At 38.0% G+C, this 17964-nt stretch overlaps 1 protein-coding gene and 1 long non-coding RNA gene across 10 annotated transcripts in view; one reads left to right on the top strand and one right to left on the bottom strand.

Annotated features, from left to right (window-relative positions):
• Positions 1-831: 831 nt before the first annotated feature.
• On the bottom strand, positions 832-9571 carry LOC146600111 (uncharacterized). Of its 3 annotated transcripts, none has more exons than XR_014898346.1 (4): positions 9531-9571; positions 7539-7679; positions 3319-3478; positions 832-1777 (listed from the first exon to the last, which is right to left on the bottom strand). It is a non-coding gene; the product is annotated as an uncharacterized LOC146600111 (long non-coding RNA). The 3 variants fall into 3 exon arrangements; XR_014898348.1 differs by having other exon boundaries at positions 9505-9570; XR_014898347.1 differs by lacking the exon at positions 9531-9571 and adding an exon at positions 8609-8779.
• A 115-nt stretch (positions 9572-9686) lies between these two features.
• CIT (citron rho-interacting serine/threonine kinase) overlaps positions 9687-17964 on the top strand; it is a 73103-nt gene continuing 64825 nt past the window's right edge. For 6 of the 7 annotated variants that reach the window (XM_085326175.1, XM_085326177.1, XM_085326174.1 and 3 more), the window contains exons 1-8: positions 9687-9721; positions 10028-10153; positions 10903-11044; positions 12260-12435; positions 13776-13877; positions 14089-14231; positions 15215-15308; positions 16772-16975. In XM_085326175.1, coding sequence (XP_085182301.1) covers positions 10058-10153; positions 10903-11044; positions 12260-12435; positions 13776-13877; positions 14089-14231; positions 15215-15308; positions 16772-16975 — 957 coding nt within the window. In that variant the 5' untranslated portion in view covers positions 9687-9721; positions 10028-10057. Of the gene's footprint in view, positions 9722-9826; positions 9941-10027; positions 10154-10902; positions 11045-12259; positions 12436-13775; positions 13878-14088; positions 14232-15214; positions 15309-16771; positions 16976-17964 lie in introns of those variants that run through there. The other variant, XM_085326172.1, reaches the window with a different exon arrangement.

Here is a 17964-nt window from a genome sequence, read left to right as displayed (position 1 = left end):
TCAATTATAGGAATTATTGAATTACACATTAGATAAGAAGCAGATGACTTCTTTTTGCATGTAAGTGTGCTGTTAACTATTTTTGGCTCAATGAAAATTTAGCCATGCAGGCAGCAAGAACTTGTCACGAAGCGTCACAGGCTGCCCAGGCTTATTGATAATTTTTTCTTTCTAACTGAAGTCCCACAGTCTCATGATTTTGGTGTGGAGAACTGTGCAGATGAAGCAAGAGAGTGTCAGTCTGTTAGTAATGCACAATGTAAACGCAGCTAGGGCAAAACAGGCTCCTTGCAAGGCACTCGATGGAGATAAAGTAAAAGTGTTATTCAGCACTTCCCATCTTCTGACTTCCTTGGTACTCCTGATCCATTCTGGGAGAGTTGTGTGTCCTCCTGCTGGTACCATGGCTGGGCAGTTAACAACAGAGTGGCGAGATAGGCTCATTCCTGTACCCTTAGAATTTATGAATATCCTCTATGAGCCTGTTTACTGGATATTTTTGAATGCCTAGGTGGTATTTTTGCCCCAAGAAGTTACCTAGAAGGTGGTGGCTCAGGAAAAGCTAGCCTTCAGCAAACTCTAGAAAGCTGTGAGCAGTGCTGCCAGCACAGCCATGTCTGTGCCTCTGGTTCAGTGTGTCGCTGAAGAATCCCAACTTGGCAATACATAAAATCAGTAGGATTTAAACAGGCTTTTTCAAGGAAGAAGTAGTAGCTGTTGTTAGCAGGAACTAGATGATATATCATCTTTTGCTGCTGGGGTACTGAAAGGCATCAGAATAAAACCCAGGAGAGTACAGAGAGAGAACAGAGATGCAAACAACTATGCAGCCTGTGTACAAATATTCTTTTATTCCAGCTTCTTGTATTCTACAGTGTAAAATCTCTRTCTCCAATTATCTGTTACTTTTTTCACAGTGGACTAATGCAGAGCCAAACCCCTACCACTGCTTTCACTGCAGTCTTCTGGAGAATCTCAAGTGGCAGTCAGTTTTCTGCTTTAGAAGCATTGTTAGCAAATAGCAATTACTTAGCATGGATTTTTTTTGTTATTGTATTTGTCATTCTGAGATTGGCTATTAGGCATTTTCTGGTAACTGATATGAAATGCTGATTATTTTGTTTCATGTTTGGAAGGTTGAAGATTTAAGTATTGTTTTATTGACTACGACCCAGCAAGACTGCACCTCTCCCTGTATTTCTAAAAAGGCAATTGCTATTAGCTGTTTTGAGCCAGTGTCATGATTCATAAATGCTGCATCTAATTCATCCCCAAATTTCACAGAAGTAACACACAAGTCTCTTACTGCTCTGAAGAAAACTGTACAGCTGGGTGATAGGAAAAGCAGAAAGTAGAACATATTCCAGCTTTGTACTTAGGTATTTCATTCAATTCTAGRGAACTTTCAAGCACAAGCATAAATACACCTTTTATTAACATGTGATTTTTAAAACTCAGAAAAGAAAGTCCATCTGGTGTACTTCAAAAACACAAGATAGAAGAAAAATAGCCCTAATGCTTTTCCTTTTCCTTTTTTTTTTTTTTTTTTTTTTTTGAGGAAATATTTATTCCACAGAAACTCTTTTGCACAGAGTCTCCATTCCTCTTTCAAAACTAGTATTTTAGTATCTGTCCTTTAGCTAAAAATGGCTCAATGTAATTCCTTGGCAGACCATGAACACTTTATCATTGCAACAACCGCCCACTAAGTTTTTCTTCCGTTTGAGGAAGAATATACTGCTTTTGTAGCCTTTTCCTTCCAGGTAACAATGGCAATCTAAAAATGAAAGAAAACAATGAACCAGGCCAGTAGCACATCAGGAATGGTGAACAGCATCATAAAAGAGCAATTTGACTGCRGGGACCTCTAAAACAGGCAAAAATTGTCACTCAATCTCTCCTGAAACAGTAAGTTATTTCACTGTTTGTTACTGCGTTATCTTAATCACACCTAACATGTTTTTTAAATATTCATCACAAATCTTAACATGGAAAAACTGTTTAAAAAACAGAGTCCCACAATAGTCACTGCAAAATATTCCTTGGCCTCAAAGCAAACAGTATAGAACTACTAATTCTAAGATTTAAATAAAGTAACATGTAGGCTGTCATTGCTGAGTTCTTCAAGACAGGAATGAACACACCTACTCAGAGCAAGAACATCTTAAATCTGTGAAGTACCAAAATCGTGATTCCAAATTAAAATTAGACAAGCAATCATACCTAAATTTCTTTCAGTTTTACCTGGAAGAGTTCTTCTGTGTTGTATCTGTCATTCCCTCATCTGATGCTTTTATTTATATTCCACATAACATGCCATTATTGTTCTTTTACACCATATTCATGCCTGCCACCCTACCTATAAGGCTACTCTGCACAGCCTATGATATTTACTGGAATTTTTGGAATACAATCTCAAAAGAAAAGATACTTTCTTTCAAGTTCCATTAAATGACAGAGACAAGTCTCCTTTGGTATCTTAATTTAATTCATTAGAGTTAGTCAAAAGATATTTTCTTCTTCAAAGAAAAGAACCTCCATAATGTTAATGAGTTTGTTTCATTTAATCTATTTAAGTACTTCATTTTGATGCTTCAGCTTGACTATATTTGTTTTACTAAATTGCAGGTATGAGCTAGTGGCTTTATGTTGCTTTACATTTTAGCTACATCTGTAAGCCAAAACTAGGTTGCTGGGAGGCATCTTATACTTTCCAATGACTTCTGCCTCAGCTGGAGAGATTCCCCCAGTGTGGGGATTTGATGTGAGCAAGCTCTGCCAACCTTTGACATATGATGCTCTAATTTACTACCAAAGTCTGCTTTCAGGTCATCCAACTCCATCTGCATAGGTGTAGCAGATTTATAATGAATGAACTGTACTTTGTGACTGGCACTGAGCTGACCCATTTAAAACAAACAAACAAACAATCCTGTTTCAAAAAAGAGTGGGGGTTGTTTTCCAATCCAGTAGAAACTTGATTGTCTTACTGACAGATGACTGCCTGCCATTTTTTATGTAGTCTAATTTCAACATCAATCTAATCTAATTTATTCCAGAAACTCCAAACACTAACTAGACTTTTCTCCCCCAAATCACAAAGGTATAGTGATATATGAGTATCTTTCAACGCCATCTAGCTAACTCCTAAATTAATTCACATTCTTCAACCTTTCTGGAAGTCAGCCAAAGAGATTTATGGGTATGCATGGCTCTTTGCTACTCATCAATATTGCATGTGAAGATGTCTGTCTGGCACATCTCTGTTTCTGGCTGATCTCAGGGACAGAGATCAACTAAGAAGGGCATACTACTTACATTGAGACAGAATGAATTGTTTTGGGCACTTTCCCTTGACGGTGACCAGATTTCCAGTTTCTGAATATAGTAAGTGGACTGKAGAGTCAGAAATTCTTCCACCACAAAGCAGGATACATTGTGTTCAACAGCCCAGAAGAGTGCAGAGAATGCCAGGTTTCTAAATGGAGTTAAGCACATGGCAATAAGGCCCCAGTGACCATTCTACCAGAAAGCAAACTATTGTTTAGTAAACTAAAGGATATCTCTGTAGATTTTTCATTTAAGGCTAGGAAAAAGTCCTCCCAAGAGCCTCTAAAATTCACCGGTCCTAGGACCAATTTAAGATTAAATTCTACTAATCRGTTTTAGTTGTGCTCACCACAGAATTTGGTATATTCACTTCAGAGATATTTTGTTTAGTTGATGTTTAGTTGATATTTTCTCTGGGTAAAATATATAATCTAAATCTATTGTATTTTAGATTATATCATATTTTTTATATATATCTTTTCATGATTTCTATATCCAACTTCTGAAGAAACTGGAGTATTTTGTTACATACAGTTTCTAGATGATAACCTGCACCTGCCCCATGCCAGGTTTTATCTTTTCAGAGAGAGTTTAACATCGCCTTTATTTCCACCTTAATGAAAATATGTAAGCAGTTCTTTAGCTACATTTAAAATAAAACATATTCATTGTAATTGCTCAGATACTTTGTCGGTTTTAATTAATCCCCTGTCACTTGTTACTCTGCAACACATACTTCCCATTATGTCATGACAAATTTAGTTTTTAGCTGCTTCAGGAGATGTTAATGTGAACACATCAATCCATGCGTCTTGACAGATCATGAAGTTTAATAAGTCACTTTATACAATAATTTTTGTGGAATTAGGGGTGTTCATGAAATAGCACAAATCAAGCCTGAGGCTGAGGTATGTAAAAGGTAATTTGGGTTTTGCTGCAACTACAATTTAATAAAGTATTTATTCATTAAAAGGTGATCTATTTGTTTTAAAATAACTATGAAAAAATTGAGTATGGAAGACAAATACGATTTAAAAAAAGGCTTCACTTTCATGTGGTTAACTGCAGCCTCACYTCTGTGTTCAGATGCAGTTATTTTTTTTTTTCCACAGTTTTCCAGTGTAAATTGCTTCTGAGTGCTTAAGGTAGCCACCATACAAAACAGCATTCAGAAAGGAATATAAACCTCACTTTTTCTAACTAGGTTTCTTTCAAATCCTGAACCCAAACTTCACTAAAAAAGAAAAAAAATCAAGTTATTTCCTATATGTGATGGATATTCGAAGTTCAATTTATCCTAGCTTTTCTCTTCTAATTATGAAGCAAGGCTTGCCAGTGTTGTGGTGGTGACAGTAACAGATAYGCACATTGTGGATAGTAGCAGTGAAAGCTGCTTTTTAGAGGACTGTACACATCCTGCATACAAAAGGCTCATGCACTTTGGTTCTTTTTCTTTAGAAAATACACCTTTACCTCCTGTTCAGTTTGCTCACAGCTTGAGTACTTTAGAGTAGGGCCCATGCCCTTGAGAACAGCTGGCCAGCATTGCTTKGAGTATTCGTATCAATTTAAGATACAAGTAATCCTTATCTTTCTGGGATTCCAGTCTAGTTCCTTCTATAGACGCTCAGTTCATGTAGAAAAAGGATTGTTAGTGTCCCACAAAGCTACTGTTTTACTTTGCTCACATCAGAAATTTAGCATGTTTATGTCTTGGCTGAATGAGAAACTGAGCATAGGGTTGTAACGTTAGGGGAATTTTGTAAGAAAACATGTATAGAGCTGAACAATGTGTGCTAGAATGCAGAAAGCTCTGAGCTGGACTTAGGTCTGAAGAGCATCACAGGTATCTGCTGACATTTTGTAAATAAAAATATAGATGATGGCTATGTATCTAGTAAGAAGACTACCATGTTTATTTTAAATGCTATTTTAATAATTTTCTTTGTGTAAATATGAATAAAACCCATGTATAATAACAACCAGTGAACATAAGCACTTACATAATAAATGAGCGCATTGCTAATACAAACAAAGCTTTTAATATCTCAATGAAAATCACCTTGAAGAATATTATCAGATGTAGCCTTRTATCTAACTTCTGGTGGAAGTCTATGGAAGAAATACCTAACAGCTATTTAGGTCTTTAAAATTTCATTCCCCTTCTGCTTACTCTTGGAGAATGATTGTAAAGAAGGAAATTAAAAACACTGTGGAAGGAAGGACAATATAATTGTTTTCCTGGTGATTATTTCTCTTTGCCTTCACATCTTTCCCTGAGAAGGAATTTGCTTACTTCTTTTAAAACTGTTATTCTTCAAGATGTATTGTGCAAATATTTATATTCTATGTAARTATGCATGACTACTGCATCTAAACTACATATTTTGTGATGTTTTGGGAAAACAAAGTGGGAAAGAAATATGCCTAGGATTGAAGCATTATTTAGGTCCCATTAAACAATGGTGAGTGCTACTATTGGCAAGGGTTTATGGTAGTAGTCTCGTCAGCCACCTTTAATGGCTTATGCATTCTTTGATGCAGAAAGTTGTCATCCAGCTATGGTTAAGGTTGGGGCTAGGAAAAAAAAGGGACAGAGAAGCTTGCTTTGTTAGAGGATCTTTTGATTACTGGCTGGTTAGAGTAAGGACTAGAGCTGATAAGCGATAATTCATTTTTTGTTTTCGTATGTACGTAGTTTASCTAGCTATGGTTAAGGTCCGTGATAATATTCAACAAAAGAATCACTGAACAACTCAGTTTACTTCTAGGACCTGAATGTCCTGGAGAGCTAGGTTGCAAACTGATAGCAGTTGAGGTTATTGGATTAGTATTAAAATTTRGGAACAGAAGAGTTGAAGAGATTTCTAAGATAGAACAAAAAGTRGGATTTTTTTCGGTTGTGCTCAGCTCTTAGAACTGTGATAGCACAAGCCCTTTTCATTAYCTTCTAGCCATATGTTGAGCTCTGGAAGTTAGCTTCCTGGGAGCAGTCATGAGTATCTTGCTGGGATAGCTTGCAAAGGATGTATGGTTCCAAAGATGAAGACATTTGAGAGTGATGCTGTTGTAAATACAGAAGTTTCACAGCCAAACAGTGTTAGGTGAGGCTTGGCATTACTTTRCCCATTAAAATATAGCTATTCTAGGTTCGATGAGAATCCGAGTGCCAGGTTCTTRACGAAATGCTGGCACACCTGCATGCCTGATCTTTTGCTTTTATATTTACTTAGTGAATGAACCTGAAGGGTGTTGCAGACAGTGACAACCTTTGGAACACAGTCACCTCAGTGCACTACACAACAGCATGAGGGAGAAGAATTTTGGCCAAGGAAATAAAGGGAAACCCCTACTCTTGTAATAAAAAATGCCAAACAGATGGTAACCAATTCAATGCATGGTGAGATTTCAAAACATGTTGAGCACCATATTGGGACCTGTTTAGGGAAATCACAGAGCTATTTATTCTGTTAAGCTTTTGAATGAYCTATTAAATTAATATAGGAAATAAGCTCTTGTTTTGCAGAACTCAAAGTAGGTCTGTTGATGATCCTTCAAGTTAAGTGAGGTTAACCACAGGAGTAGTTGCCAAGATCAAGAAGTGATATATACTCTTGCCGTTATAAAGACAAAGGATTAGTGGACTATGATTACTCTCGATGAAACTACCAGAAGTATGAAGGATTAAACACTTCTACTTTGAAGGCTTCAGGTCACTAATTTAAAACAGAGTATGTGTTTGTCTGAAAGGGTATCTATTTTTTGCTGCTACATCAGAAGTGGGTACTAAGGTTTTATTACTGAAACTGCACAGCTATTTTCTCTCTCCTCTACTCTCTCCATCTGCGACTTCAGCTTCTTTTCTTGATGTTTTTTGTAACACTTCTGCTACATCTGTAATTTTTTTACTGCTGTTCCATTTCGTATGYAGACATTCTTGTTTATATGAGTTTTTCACACAGTAACAAAGAAGAAAAACCAATGTGTGATCTTCTGCCACACATCTGCTTCTAGTATTTATGTGGCTTTCTTGGTGGGAAATAATCTAACTTGAGCCCTCACCTGAATTATTAGGAAAACTGAACCTATCCCATGGAACGCTCTTAAAAACCATCTTCCTTTCCTGCAAGCAGTCAACTGCACACAAACAAGGAAATTTTATTAGGGAAAATGTAAGGCTATAAATATGAAAATGTAACAACTTGTACCTTAGTCTAAACTGCAGGGCAGGGGAGAGGCCACCYAGCCAACCGATGAAGACTTGTCCGTCAAGCATGGCTGTGCGACTCCTTGGGCTGGTCAACCAAGTTAGGTGCCAAATTGTGATGGAAGATGCAGGAGCAGCATTGCTGTAGAAGAGGGAAAGAATAGCCTAACGATGAGGTGAAGCCTTTAATGATCCATCTCCTCATCCAATCTGTGGATCACCTGTTCTATGCTGTTCTGCACCTAAGAATCTCCATGGAAAGGGAACCTGTCAGAAGAAAAACCCGGCTCTTGTATTTCCTCACTTCCTAAATCTAAACTGATCTACAGACACAATCCTTTCTCAAGTGACATTACAAGTATTGTGGATACTTAACTGTAATTTTGGCAGGTACAAGACATGGGGCTAACAGCACGTGTACAGGAGAAGGCAGGCTGTAGATAGGAAAAGGCAGAGGAGCCTAAAGTTCATCTCTTAGGCCTAGATGGTAGACAAATGAGAATTGCCCAAGATCGAGGACATACCATCCCTAGACATGATAGGGTTTTGAATGTTAAGGCAGGATGTGGTATTTTCCTAAAATGTACTAGCATGAAATGTGACTAGTTTATGAAGAAGCAGCTCTCTGTAGCATTTCTTTTTAAGAGCTGATCATTCCCATGCACTGCAATTGCGGAGGAGACATAGACAATAACAGTGTCCTGCCTGACTGGAATCCAAAAAAGCAGATTGGCTGTGCGGTAGTGGACAATAAATTAGATTTTAAAAACTCTTTCAGGCTTAATAACTTGAAGTGAACCCAGATATGCAAGTTGAGACAAGAATTATGCTGAAAATATGTCAGTGTTCCAAGGGTGGACTGGAAGAAGTAGGACAAAGCACGCATCTGTAAAACGATTTGTATAAAGTCATAATGTAATCCTCCAGTGCATTACTTTACCAGCTTGATGCCAAGCTAGTATTAGCATAATTAAAATGATTGCTGGAGAGCAAAACATCTTGTTTTATGTCACTACATTGCAACACGATTGTTAAGGAACGCCACCACCTAGATTTCTGTTACCAACTTACATGCTGTCAAGGGACCACGCAAGAATGAATTGTACTCTGAAACAGCATCATGCCTTCTGCAGAACTGAGATGCTTGCAGAAACCACCACTTCATACTGATGCTCTCCGCTGACATCACTGTACAGCGCCATTGTTAAACAAGGTCATGCTGCATCCCACTTAGCATTTTGATGGATAGCACTAGATATTTTGGAGTGGATACCAAGCTGGAACATTTTCACGAATACTTCACTTGAAAACTAATTACTCTATGTGAATAAAATGGCCTCGCAGACCACGTAAAAACTGGGACAAAAAGGTTGAATAAGCATTTTGCAAAGGAAAATTTAAAGCTTCTGAAAACATAATTTTATTTCCTCTCTGGCAGCCCCATCTTGCAGTTAGGTGCTGCCAACTATGACGTCTACCCTACGGTTAAAACAACTCCACTCAGAACTATTAAGAATGTGTCATTTTTGCCTTTCAATATTGGTCCAAAAAAAAAAAGTGCGTGTGTGGGGTAAAATTTAGGAGCAGCAGCACGCACTTTACAGGAATGAAACCAAGCAGCATCCAAGCGAAAACACAAGCCACTATCTGACAGCCTCTACCCGGCACGGCTCATCTCTGCTAAAGGCTGTAAGGACCCCGCCCTGCCTTTCTCTTTCATCTCCTCCGTTTCCCGCTTTGAATCCCCACCGGGCGAGAGGGGCGTCTGCTCACGCACTTCCCACTAACCCCGGAGGGAGTAAACGGCTGCCAGGCCTGGCAGAGAGCGAGCGAAGCCTCCTGCAAGGCACCGCCCCCCCCCCCCCCCCCCCCCCCCCCGCTCCCTCAGCGCCAGGCAGAATAGATATCCCACGAGCTCGACGGTTAAAACCGTTAACCGCCCCGCCCCGCCGCATCCGCGCGCGCACCCACCCGCCGCGAGCGCGTGACGCACAGGTGACGTCCCCAGGGGGCTGCGGCAGGGAGGGCTGCATCGCCACGCCCCCTTGGGAGGCCGTGGCCCGTGACGACCGCGTTTTCGCCAGGCGCGCCTCGGGATTGGCTGARTGGGGGACGCTTGGCGCGCGTCATCGGAAGTGATGGTGCCAGGGCCACGCCCCTGGCTGCGTTCAAACCTGGATGGCGGTAAAGACGGGGCGGCGGGTGGGGACATGTGGGGCGGCCGGAGGCCGGCGGCGCGCGGGCGGGCGGGCGCGGGGCCGCGCGGGGCCTCTGGCGTGAGTGGAGGGAGCCCGGCGTGACCGGGGCAGACGCTCCATCACACCCCGAACACTGCGACTAGTGCCTGGAACCRCGAGGCTCTCCAAGCTTAATAGTTATAACAAACTTTGTTTCTAAATAAATGTAAATGTCACTTGAATTATCTTTTCTTTTTCCTTAAACTTCACCCCTTGAAGTACCTCTGCTTGACAGCCCTGATTCTCTTTCCAGGAGGGCTTTTCTCCAAGATAACCCCTAAAGATGTTGAAGTTCAAATGTGGCATCCGTAATCCAGTAGAGGCGGGACCCATGGAGCCCATCACAAGCCGAATTTCTCGGTTAAATCTGCTCTTTCAGGTAAAGAGCGTCTGATGTTGGATTTGCTGATCTCTGTTTATTCAGGATAGGTATCCCGTAGGTAAAAATACAATTTCATGTGTTCATGTGGGCAGTCAAACTTTGCCTGTGTGCTTTTTTGGAGGAGGGGTGCAAAAGAAAGTGGTAGCTCAAAGTGCACAAAGGTTAGCTGGGAGGGCGGCTCTTATTATGTGCAACTGTTAATATCTTGGCTTGAGTTGCCCTTCTTCGGCAAAAGTGGAACATCACATTCTGTGTCCTATAATCCACAGTCTTCTCACGGGTGATGTAATGGAGGTTTTGTCATGAGGTGGATTTGCCAAACTGGCTGCTCTTTGATCGTCAAAGGTTCAGCCGATTTTGCTTCTGGAGCTAATATTGATGCTGACTGCTTAAGCTATTTGTACCATGAATTCTTCCCTACCCCCACTACAGTACAATATCAAGAAAAAGCCAGTCAAACCAGAAACATTAGTAGTATGTTGACAATTTCAAGAATGCTGTGATTTGAGCTTTTAGCAACCTTTAGAAGATTGCTTTATCCAGAAGAACCATACCTGTAACAGGTATTACACATATACATAGTGATCTGATACATTTAACACAAGCTTCTGCATTATTTGTCTAATTTTTGAAGTAGTGATTTTTAAAATGGATAATATATAATCTGCTCTATACATATGTTATTGATTTGAGGCTTTTCATTGTTGTCTGAGACTCCATCTGCTGTTGCTTCCTTTTTTTTCCAGGGGAAGCCACTCTTTGTGACTCAACAGCAGATGTCTCCTCTCTCCCGGGAAGGCATCCTTGATTCTCTATTCGTTCTTTTTGAAGAATGCAGAAACCCTGCTTTAATGAAGATTAAGCATGTTGGCAACTTTGTCAAGAAGTGTAAGTTTGTTAGATGATTTTCCAGGTATCATTTTAAAAAGATAATGGTTAAGAACACAATTGTTTAAGTAGTGCTTTAGTAACGTTAKTTTGTAACAATTTTAACCTAGGATTTTGTGAATGTGATTTTTTGTGGGCGGACTGTACATTGCATGGGGAACCTTGACAATATTACTAAGGCTTTATGTAGGTGCAAAAAGGTCATCTGCAGTGGCTTTTGAAGTGCTGTAATTCTAATGTGCATGCTTTTTAGACTGTACTATATTTATTGTTGAGGAGGCACTTTCATTAAAAGCTGGTCAGAATATGCCATCGAGCAAAGTTCCAAGTATGTAAAATAGAAGGGTGTCAAGAGTTGAGAGCAGGACATGACTTAAAGGTATGAAAAAAAACTATTTAGACAGAAACTTGTTAATACTTGGCTCTGTTAAGATGATATTTGAGATTCCTTGTGTTATCCCTTTTTTCATGYGTTACTTGTTGGTAACAATTTTGTAGTTCAGAAATAATTTCTGTCAGAATAAATATTTTACTGATGGTGTGCTTGGATTCTTTAAAAAACAAAGMAAGCATAGGGCAATGAACTTTTCCATTAAGATATAACTGAATGCCATTTGGTTTAATGTAACTTATCATGCCTCCTATAGTAGTTCTACCCARCAATTTATAGGTATTGTTAAATAAGAGTAATTTTTTGCAGGATATGAAGAATTTTTAGAACACTCTACAGAGAACAACTGATTATCACAATGCATACTTAGACTGAATATCTGAAACAAATGTCTATGGTTATTTGTTAGACAATAAAATAGTGCCTCCCACAGGCAGAGGAGAAAACTCTGCCACTTGAACTTAGAGAACTGGACTGGATAAAGCATGTTTGGTGAATATGCTTTGTATTGGCAAAGGATGGTTGAAAATAAATTAGAAACAAGAGAGACTATCAGCCTGTGATGATATGAATGGGACAGAGCTATGGTTGCTATGGGAACTGTCTTAACATTTCCTGATTCTTTTGTATGTACCATATTTCAATCTTAACTTTGCATTAATGCTGCCTTTTTTAGTATTCATACATACTGTTTTTTAGGAAGCATATTCTGAAATGATTTTATATTTCTCGAGAAAGATTGTTTTTTTTATTCCCTATTGCTGATCTTATGTTCACCAAAAATGCCAGTTGGCTAATGTAATATAAATGTGTTACTTTTATAGATGCAGAGACTATAGCTGAATTAAGGGAACTGCAACCCAATGTGAAGGATTTTGAAGTAAAGAGTGTTGTTGGCTGTGGTCACTTTGCGGATGTAAAAGTAGTAAGAGAGAAGCTTACTGGTGATGTGTATGCTATGAAGGTGATGAGCAAAGAGTCCTTGCTGATACAGGAGCATGTATGTATATTTTTCTGTTACGACACTAGACCCATAAACTATGAGTTGTTGACCATTTTGTTTTTGTTACTACTGTTAGATTAAAAATGTAATTTGGAAAAGATCATCCTACGTTTCAGTAAAGGAATATATTAGTATTTGTTTTTAGCTTTACTGTGTTGAAGAGCCATTGTCGTAGAGCATGAATCTATTGGTGAGGTGCCATACAAAAAAATACAGAAAAACAACAACAAAAATCCCTCTCTCAAGGAGCTTACTATCCAATTATAAGACAACAAGCAGTAGATGGATACAAATAGATGAAGAAAATATTGACAGTATTGATCAGCTTAATAAATGATGGCTTGAATACTCACACTATCCATTACATTTTTTTTTATTATTGTTTTAAAGAGCAAGGTAGGATGTCAAGAACGGGTGTGAAGGCGACTGGATTTTGATGGATAGGTCTTCATTAGATTGAGAAAGGTGTTATCTGAAAACTTAGAGAGGGTAGTGGAGGTGATTATCATAGTTTGGTGAGAAATAGAAGTTAATCTTTTGCTGACGAGAGATGAGATGTAGGACAAAGATACTCCATGAAGGGCTCGGGAATTTACACCACAATATCTAATTTACACAGCAATACATGTCTGCTCCTGAGATTCTCTAGCATTCGTGGCTATCRCAAACGAAGATAGACTAAAATTACTCTTGCTCTGGCACAGGTTGACAAGAAGAGCAAACTATGGTGTTATCCTCAAGACAACACTTGTTCAGTCCTGTAGACTTTGGGTCACTGAAAATAGCTAACATTGATCTAAATGAACTGTGTAATAAAATTTTTTATTGTTTGACTGCAACCCTCAATTACTAAATAATTGCTAGAGGATGATTTCAAGAAAACTTTATATTTTAATAAATTCCACTTTWCATTGAATTTATTACAGAATTAGCTGCAAGATGCTGCTCCATAATTGTGCTAGCATCTGCTCTGCTTCTTGTCTGCTTCTTTTGAAAGTAGTTCTATTTTATTAGGGCCAATCCAGATGAGGTCAACTCAGGTTGCACTCCAGGCTGGTAGATGCTTCACCAGTATGAAAGGAGAGCTGGTCTTCACTGCAGGGACTGCCTGACTGAAAACAAACTAGACAACAGAAGAGGGGAGGGGAGTTGGAAACAGAGAGGAGTAAAATTACTTTTTTCAAGATACATTAAAAGGCAATAGCATTTGATGGTTTGTAAGTAACTGTGGGATGTGTGCCTTTGGTGCAGACTTACATCTTTCTGAAGCTAGGGAATTCTAATGTATTCGAACCCATTTTAATCAAGATATAACTGAATATTTCCTTTTTCTGTAGGTGTCGTTTTTTGAGGAAGAACGCAGTATATTATCTCAGAATACCAGTCCCTGGATTCCACAGTTACAATATGCATTTCAAGACAAAAAAAATCTCTACTTGGTAAAGAGATCTCTGTCTCTGTATCTTCTCTATTGCAGACTTTACCATTGTTAGGTTTAAGAACAATTTGATGGCTGGAAAGTGTTCGTCTTCTATAATTTTCCTGCATTACATGGCACTGTTTGATATCTGTCCAGTGTAGTATGTAGGAGTTGAGTGGAATGTCTTTTGTATATATGAACTACATCTGTTTCTCTAAAATTTTGTGTAGATTATGGAATATCAGCCTGGAGGGGACTTACTGTCTCTCTTAAACCGATACGAGGACCAACTGGATGAGAGTATGGTAAAGTTCTATCTTGCGGAGCTGGTTTTAGCCATTCATAGTGTCCATCAGATGGGCTATGTACACCGGTAGGTAAAGATTGCTTCGTATTGCACGTAATATTTACTCAGTATCATTCTGGAATCAGTGTTCTGAAATGATGCATTTTTGTGTGTTTTTTTGTTTTGTTTTGTTTTTGTTTTTAAGTCTATCTGCTTCAAGGACAGCATTTCACTTGCTCTGTTAGGAGAGAAAATTAGAAAACTAATCGTATGCCAACTAACTGCAGCTAGACATTAACTTTGATGTAAAGTTCACACTAATATCACAAAAAGATTGTTATATATATATTCTGGAAGCTTAGTAAAAACAAGTTTTTATGTTGCACTGAAAAAAAAAAAAAAATTTTTCCAGAACTGGTCATGTTTAACACCAATTAGTAGAGGAAATCTGTGGAATTGTTAAAACTTGTTGCTTGCTGATTGGTGAACAGAACAGTATAGTATGTTGGAGTGGTTAAATATAACAGGAGTTTTATAAAGATCAAATAAAGGCAAGAAGGTTGTTACTATGTACATTTTCAAATCATATTAGTATTTAAGCATTTAATAAATCTATTCTAAAGCTTTGGAGTTGTCATGAAGTGCTCTGTGTTCCAATCACTGGTAGTTGCTGCATTTAGAACATATGCTATGGCTTTTTAATGCAAGGTGGCTGCCTGGCTCTGACAGAAGCACAGAATAAGTTGGGAGGAAATTTATAAAACTACATAATACTTTGCTATAACTCAGTTACAATGTAGTCAAGGTGATAACTCAATGCAAAACCACCTCTTCTCTCCACTTTCTGTCAACAACTGTTAACTTCCCAAGAAGTGACTTAAACTCCACTACTTTCATGTCRGCTTGCAAGCAGAACAGCAGTTGGAAATAAGACTCCCACAGTAATCCATTGCTAGGGTTTTATGCAATTGAGCACAGAGTTGAGTGTAGCTGGAAAGGGAGATGTTATCTAGACATGACAGCAGAGAAGAGTATAGAAAGGTATTGATTGCTTTCTGCTTTCTTTACAGAGATATCAAACCAGAGAATGTTCTCATTGACCGAATAGGACACATTAAACTGGTAGACTTTGGGTCAGCGGCCAAAATGACAGTAAACAGAACGGTAATAGCATGGATTTAACTTTGTCTATAGCTTGTTTAGAGAGTCTAGTCAAAAAGAGAAAATTAAGTTTGTTCCTTGATGGCACCTTTTCTTTTGCCTTTCTTGTCCAATATGAGATCTGTTAATAATAATACTTTCCATTTATAAATGTCCTTTCAAACGTGAACTTAAGTATGTTTTGTAGCTCTTGGTAGGTATATATTTACTTAATCAGACTTTAATATATGAGTAAGATAGCAGCAAATCTTTCTCATGATGCTGTATTGCAATGCAAAATCGTATTTTTAGATTCTCACAGCTGTTCATCTTTCTGTATTTTGCACTAATATCAAACCTTTTCATTAAGGATTTGATTTTTTTTCTACTAATTCTGCAGCCACTTTAGCTTGCAGCAAAGTCTTTAAGCAGCTGAAATACTGTGTTTTTAAAGACATGTATTTATGAATTGTTCAYAACTGGGCTGGAAATTATGTTTGCTGTAACTAAGGTGGCATAGTTTTGAAGACCTGGGGAGCTCTTGATTATAATGAGTCACATTTCAGTGTTCTGGGATTTAGCATTACTCACCAAAAGCAATATATTCAAAACTGTAAATAGGGCAAGGTCTTTTTATAAGTTGCTTTTAAATTTAAGAGACTGCATTCAGTTAAAGTGGGAATTTAAAATTAAAATAGATCTAAAACAGAATATAAAGTTATACACTGGAGCCTTCACTTGTTTTATGATTTTGACTTTTTATAGAGTTTTCTTAGTATTATGTCCTTTTTATTTTGTTTTCCCCAATTTCCCYTTTTTAATACTCCTCTGCATTGCATTTTTCTTTTCAATTTGTTTTCTTGTCATGTGATCTACTTTTTCAGTCTTCTGGTGCCTGTATTAGTCTCCCTGCTGTTTTGTTTCACTCTTTTATGCCACTCACAGTGGAAAAATTACTGCAGTTTGGGTTCCTGAATTACTTTTGCTAAGCACTCCAGCAGTCTGGATACTAGTATTTTGCTGATCATGAACACAAGGTAAAAAAGGTAGGAATGACACAGAATGGAATGAGGGCAGGGAACATTTATGCCTATAGCTGACTGGTTCTTGAAACTTCAGCTGTGAGGTCCTTGTTAATACTAGTTGAAATAGTACTGCTGTTATGGCTATGGATACTGCTTAAAACGTCTGTTGTGAGTAATGCTGTGCTTTTCAGAGTGCTGGTCTTTTATCCCCTTTACTTCAATAGCCTTCCAAATAGCTTTCTCTTTGTTTATCAGCAGTTTTGTTAATTTTGCCTGATTTTACTTAACAGAGTCGGGCACAATTTSATAATTTATGAAATCATGAAATTCCTTACTTAAAATGTACTTGTAGGGTTAAAAATTCCATCTGTCTCATTTAAAAACAAGATAAGTTTGTTTTATTGCCAAGGTCACAGTGAACAAAAAGAGTTATAACTTCACTTAGTATATCTTTATTTCTAGGTAAATGCCAAGCTACCTGTTGGCACACCAGACTACATGGCACCAGAAATGCTGACAGGGTTGAATGGGGATGGCAGAGCTTCTTATGGTCCAGAATGTGACTGGTGGTCATTAGGAGTCATTGCGTATGAAATGATTTATGGAAGAGCTCCATTCACAGAAGGGACTTCAGCAAAAACTTTCAATAACATCATGAACTTCCAGGTAGAGAGAACTCCTTCCATGTTCTTGGGTAAAAACGCTATAACTAAGGGCTATGTGTTCTTACAATTGAAAGTAAGCTTATGGACGTCTCTAACTTTGTTTTGTTTTTAAAATATTTAGAACACATATGCTTTATGCAATGCCTTAAGTATTTTCTTTATATGTGCCTCCATATTGTAGAGATCTCAATTTATTTTTGTAACAGCTGTCTAAAAATAACCATCTGCAATGCATGAATTAAGAAAGATTTATCTATGCATTTTAAGTGATTATATTTGCAGTGTTTCCAAAGTGATCTAGAAAAGGGATGGAAAGGATGAATTGTAGATTGATAAATTTTCCTAAATATACTAAGATTTTCTCAAGGGCTGGCTATGAAGAACTACAAAAGGAGAGTATTGTGTGTCTGGATGATTAAAATGTCATATGAAATTTATTGTAAATAAATTAAAAGCAATACATATGAAAGGGAAAGTATCCAACTTTACCCAGTGGTGGGCTCCAGAACATGATCTTGATGTTACAATCTATGAAAATGTTAGCTTACTTCTCAGCAACATTGCAAAAAGCAAGTAGAATGGTAGGACTTAATAGGAAAGAAAAAGTCATGTCCAGCTGGAAGGAGGGAAATAAAAAATGATGGTCTATTATACAAGACTTAGAGGCATCAAATGAAAGTAGCAGTATTAACTRTAGAAAAAAATTTAAAAAGATACTTCGCACAGGATATAGTTATGCTGGGGAGCGCTTTGCCACAGTATTTTGCAGCTACTGAATGTTAACATGCGTTCCAGTAGCTGCTGGACAAATTCATAGAAGAAAAATTCATAGATGCTAGTAAATACAAAGACATCACCCCCTGTTTCAGAAAATTCCTAGGCCACAAACCCCAGAGGTTTGGAAGCATGTTCTGCACTTACATTTCTGTAGGCAGTTGACCATTGTTTGCCATAAGATGCTGGGCTGGGTCTACCATTTGTCTAATTAGG

Source organism: Rhea americana, unplaced genomic scaffold (assembly GCF_003343005.1).
Source record: "Rhea americana isolate MKP2758 unplaced genomic scaffold, rheAme1 scaffold_128, whole genome shotgun sequence".
NCBI lineage: Eukaryota > Metazoa > Chordata > Aves > Rheiformes > Rheidae > Rhea > Rhea americana.
The sequence above is the reverse complement of the archived record's forward strand: the minus strand, read 5'-3'. Positions and strand labels throughout refer to the sequence as shown.